The 5,000-nt window shown below is 48.9% G+C and overlaps 3 protein-coding genes across 3 annotated transcripts in view; 1 reads left to right on the top strand and 2 right to left on the bottom strand.

The window, feature by feature from the left end:
- LOC126581349 (DNA-dependent metalloprotease dvc-1-like) overlaps window positions 1-1,194 on the bottom strand; it is a 1,870-nt gene extending 676 nt beyond the window's left edge. The window contains exons 1-3 of the mRNA XM_050244932.1: window positions 835-1,194; window positions 455-760; window positions 1-390 (exon numbers count right to left, since the gene is read on the bottom strand). The exon at window positions 1-390 is cut by the window's left edge and continues 676 nt beyond it. Of these exons, the coding sequence (XP_050100889.1) occupies window positions 1-390; window positions 455-760; window positions 835-1,137 (999 nt within the window). The 5' untranslated portion in view covers window positions 1,138-1,194. The remainder of the gene's footprint in view (window positions 391-454; window positions 761-834) is intronic.
- A 117-nt stretch (window positions 1,195-1,311) lies between these two features.
- Window positions 1,312-4,513, top strand: LOC126581346 (GATOR complex protein WDR24). Its single transcript, XM_050244929.1, has 3 exons — window positions 1,312-1,724; window positions 1,824-2,047; window positions 2,120-4,513. The coding sequence occupies exons 2-3, from the start codon at window positions 1,942-1,944 to the stop codon at window positions 4,450-4,452; spliced, it is 2,439 nt and encodes an 812-aa protein (XP_050100886.1). The 5' UTR covers window positions 1,312-1,724; window positions 1,824-1,941; the 3' UTR covers window positions 4,453-4,513.
- The window catches only part of LOC126581345 (uncharacterized), a 4,339-nt gene continuing 3,849 nt past the window's right edge, over window positions 4,511-5,000 (bottom strand). The window contains exon 5 of the mRNA XM_050244928.1: window positions 4,511-5,000. This exon is cut by the window's right edge and continues 1,434 nt beyond it. Within this exon, the coding sequence (XP_050100885.1) occupies window positions 4,650-5,000 (351 nt within the window). The 3' untranslated portion in view covers window positions 4,511-4,649.

The following is a 5,000-nucleotide window of genomic DNA, read 5'->3' as shown; positions in this document are numbered from 1 at the left end:
GATGTTTTCCCGTTTCGGTAGCATATACCTCACGTTCACCGCATATCGCGTTGAGACTTCTTCGTTGATGATTTTGCTCATTTCATAAATTTTGTAGTACGTACCACCACAACTATCGGAATGGTCTTTCCACCACTCGTTGTGCAGGGACGGTGGACCTTCCGTTGATCGCACGATGCCACGGAATGGTTTGTAGTTGTGGCATATGCCGGTGCAGCGGTACCACTGCGTCCGGCAAAGCATATTCGTGTTGTACAGCTTATGGCTGAAGGAAATGTTTGTCTGGAGCATATTGTTGAGAAAAATCATGATTTTACGAAAATTATCGCCATGCCCGTTGTCGGGTTCAATGACTTTCTCCAGTTTCAGGAACGCGTGAATCATTTCATGCTGCAAGGAAAATGACGGTCAAACAGGAGGTTACAGAAGAATTTTCATGCAACGGGAAACTTACCAGGATAACACTGATGATTTCTATTCGGGGACGCAGCGCAAGCAGCGGGGCATTCAGTGCAATTGTGTATCTGCCCTGTTCATCGTTAAAGTTCCGGTTGGTGCAGCTCGCACCCATCGTATCCGACCAAACGATATTGAAATTCTTCGATTTAAAACGAGATTGAAAGAACAAAGCGTCGAATTTCTCGAATAACGCCCGGATGTCCGGCAGCACTTCGATGAACTTCCACTCAAAGTTGCACTCCGGATCTACCCAAGTTTGCAGCTCCTCGATGAAGTATTCGCGAGCATTCAGATCGGCGGGCTGGAAATAGGGAAGAAAAGCAACGATCATAAAATGGGGAAGTTCAACCGGTATTGTAACAATTTCCAGCATACCTCTGCCCGAAACATTTTCACCTCGCCCGTTGCCTTGCATTCATCTTTGATTTCCCTCTTTACGGGATTCTGGGGAGCGGTAGAACCACCGGCAGAAGCTTGAATGATAATATCGTCGTCGCTATCGGAGAGAAGGTGAACGGCTTCAGTTTCGTATTTCGCCTGCAGCTTCACGGCCAGCTGATGGTCTCGCTCGACGGAATCCACAAAGCAAACGTCGTCGTCCGAGCTGATCTCCAGCAGTTCTTGGTCGAACTGTGCTTGCAGAGTTTTGGCCATGGCCAAATCTTCATCTTCCGCCATCGTAATTACCGCACAGAACTACAAAATAGGAGATTTTACTGTACGCGAGCGGACTGTTTTTATCGACCCGGAAAAGTGCGCGCTCCCGGCAAGAGTGACACTTTCGTGGGCTGCATGGGTTTGTTGTTTTAGCTGGATGGGTCACAAAAAATAGGTAAATCCGGGTTTGTTCCCGTAAAAAGTGAGAGATTATTAACATTTTCGGCAGAGTTCCGGTGAATTAAGAACAAATACGATTAGTTTTCGATTCGCGTGGTTTTGCTCGACGTGAGAAGTGCGTCGGGAAGGTGCAAGAGAGTTGGACGAATTACCAACCGCGCGCGAAAAGATCCTTGGAGAACCTGAAACTGAAAGCACGAAAAAGGATACTACATTCTTTAGCCACGCCGCGAGAAGCAATCAAAAACCATCCACGTAGTGCCAAGAATCTATGTCCACGATCCGGATGTCTCGGAAGGAAACCCCCGGAAACTGATAAGCGGTCACTCCGGCAAGATTTTGGAAGTTATCGGCAAGGGCGCGTTATCTGCAAGGATTTGTGGCATCGACGATCGGAGTTCAATGCAGGAACCCGGAACATTCATAGGGTAAGTATCTATTGCATGAAATGATGAATCAAATAAAGAATGTTCGCATCTAATTTACAGCAGTTTTTTAATCATCTGCTACACGTATTCTTTTTGCAGGAAGTTCGCCGATTGTTGGTCTGATTGTTTGATGCAAACCTCTCCCGGACACAGTGACAACGAATGGTAGCGCGATTGGTGATTACAAAATAGTTTCTGTTTGCTAAATCCAGTGAAAATGGGAGACGTGAAAACGTGTTCCATTCGCATTTGCCAGGACGGGCACGCCAATGCTTTGGCGCTTAATCGAGAGTTCACCCAGATTGCGGTAGCCGGTAGAAGCCGTAAGTAGAGTGACGGCGGCAGGGGAAGCAGATCAGCGATGTTTGACTATTTTTTCATTCATTTGCTTCCAGTATTGAAGGTGTTCTCAATCGAAAATGATGGATTTACGGAGGTGTGCAATATGCGAGGAGGTAAGAATCAGAACCTTAGTTATTCCTCGAACGATGTGGCATGGAGTGCGCTTGATTCGAATATCCTTGCCACGGCTGCTACCAACGGTGTCGTGTCGGTGTGGGATCTTTCCAAGTTCGGCCGACAGAAGCAATCGCTGGTGTATAACGAGCACGAACGTACCGCACATTCGGTCGCTTTTCACGGAACGGAAGCGAATCTGCTCATCTCGGGCTCGCAGGATGGTACGATCAAGTGTTTTGATTTGCGAACGGACAAGATTGCCATAAACACGTACTTCAGCAACTCGGAAAGTGTGCGTGACGTAAAGTTTAGCCCACACGCACCCAACACATTTGCGGCGGTGTCGGAAAACGGAACCGTGCAGCTGTGGGACATTCGACGCACTGATCGTTGCACAACTCAATTCACTGCACACAGTGGCCCTATCTATACGTGCGATTGGCATCCGAACCAATCGTGGCTTGCGACGGGTAGCCGGGATAAGCAAATCAAGGTGTGGAACACGAACCCGAAGAGCTCATCACAGGAAAGCACCAAAAATGTATCACTAGAGTATACTATACACACGATCGCGGTCGTTGGGCGGGTTCGCTGGAGACCAGACAAGATGTATCACATAGCGAGCTGCGCGCTTGTGGTCGACAATAGCATCTACATTTGGGATCTACGGCGACCTTACATTCCGTACGCATCGTTCAATGAACATTCGAACGTTACGACGGGTATAGCGTTCAAGGGCAACGACCGGCATGTGCTGCTGTCCACTAGCAAAGACTCTACCATCTTCAAGCACGTGTTCAAAGATGCTACGCGGCCCGCACTGAAGGCGAACCCACAGGGTGCAAACTTCAACTATAAGGGAGATCTGTTGTATGCTTACGAAATGAAAATGATGCCTCCACCACCGCCTCCACCGGTATCCACTGGACTGTTGAGTCAAGGTTCCGGTCTGCTAGGGTCCCGACAAAAAACACCTCCCTCGGCAGAACAGTTCCACCTGGCCAAGTCGAACCTGTCGAATTATCAAACCAAAAGCAGCAGCACGAATGGCAAGGATGTAACCAAAACTTCCCTTCTGAAGGATTATCTGGCGTTTAAAGGTTGCGCCAAAGAGTACCTTCTAACGGACGCATCTTTGGCAGACATGTGCGCTCACAATGCAGCGGTAGCGAAAAAGTATGGCAAAACGAATGTGAGCTTTCTTTGGAACTTCATTAGCCAGCTGTACGCCTACAGTTCGATCGCTAGTATGAAGCTGGAGCAACGGAATTCCAACTCAAGCCAACATGTAACTGGCCGTTTGATGGCACAAAACTCGAACCAGTCAAGCGCCGGCGGTCGTAGTGAGGATCGGCCAAACGCTGGTGGGAGTAATCCAAACCTCGCATCGACGAACATCGCCAACAACAACAACAGTGCCGAAGATTTCTCCGAGTATGCAAACATTCGGAATAGCAACGAACCGGCGGGACTGGGCCAGTTGCTTTCGGTGGACATTGAACCAGAGCGGTGCGAGTTTGTGTTTGGCGAGACAGAGCTAACGTTCGATTCGGTTGACTGCATTAAAGGATTTCGAAACGGTTTCCTCTACACAGGACCGCACGATCTGGTGAAAGAGTATACGTTTCCCTCCTCGAACCTGATGAATGCACACGAGCTGCACCAAACGCACCCGCGGAAGCATATGGCGGTGGCAGAGAAATCTCAGGAAACATCCCCACCACCGAACCCGGTACCGAACTTTCTGAAGATCTCCGATCACAACCCGTCTCCACCGATCTGGCAACCGCACCAGGTACTGGCCGATTGCCTGTCGCTACAGACGGAAGTTGGAGATGTGCAAACATCCTCCTGCATCCTGATGGCGCTCGGTGAACGGCGCCACAGTTTGCAGATTGATGAAAGCGTGCAGGAGAATTGGCTCATGTCGTACATCGAGCTACTGCATCGGCATCAGCTATGGAACGAGGCGACGCAGGTCATAAAACTCAGCTGGATACGCTCGGTGGCAGAGCTGAACCAGCAGTCGACGACGATGTACACAAGCTGTGGCCAGTGCTCGAAGCAGCTACTGAACACGGTCGGGTGGTACTGTTCGCGCTGCAAATCGGCTCAAAGCTCAAAGTGCAGCGTATGCAATGGCGTTGTCCGTGGGTTGTACGCATGGTGCCAAGGCTGTTCGCATGGCGGGCATTTGGAGCATCTGAAGCACTGGTTTTCCAACAATTCAAAGTGTCCTAAATGTGGTCACTTGTGTGAATATGAATAGGGAGGAAAGGGAGTAATTTTGTTAAATAAACCCACATCAGTGATCCTGCGAAAGGATGTTTCAATAACTAAACTATTTATTTAAATAACAAGATAACAGTTTAAGCTAACACGTGTCTTCTATTATGTTACGTCTTTTGCCATGTAACCCGCGTTCTGCGATCAGCCACCAAGGGGAACATAAACCAAGGACATCTCTCACATATCCGTAGATTCATCGCTGGAGCTTAGATGAAATGCGGCATTGGTAGCACCTTCATTATCTCGGCTATCATCGACATCATTGACAACGATGGTCGGGGTCAGTTTCGTTGAGCTATTGAACATCTTTCGATCTTGTAGCATGTTTCCACCCGGAATGCTGCCCTTGCGTTTACTTCCATCCAATGCTTTCAGCTCATTAGCACTGGTAACGTGTCGCATTGGGTCTCGAACCTTTTTCGCCTTCGGTTCCGGCACACTCACGTCCTGGTGACGTTGCAGGAATTCCTCAAACTTTTTGCTACCTTCCCAGGAATGCAAATCGATCGCGTGGGACGGTGGTGGACG

This window comes from Anopheles aquasalis, chromosome 2 (assembly GCF_943734665.1).
Source record: "Anopheles aquasalis chromosome 2, idAnoAquaMG_Q_19, whole genome shotgun sequence".
In the NCBI taxonomy this organism is placed as follows: Eukaryota; Metazoa; Arthropoda; class Insecta; order Diptera; family Culicidae; genus Anopheles; species Anopheles aquasalis.
This window is presented reverse-complemented; position numbering and strand designations above follow the sequence as displayed.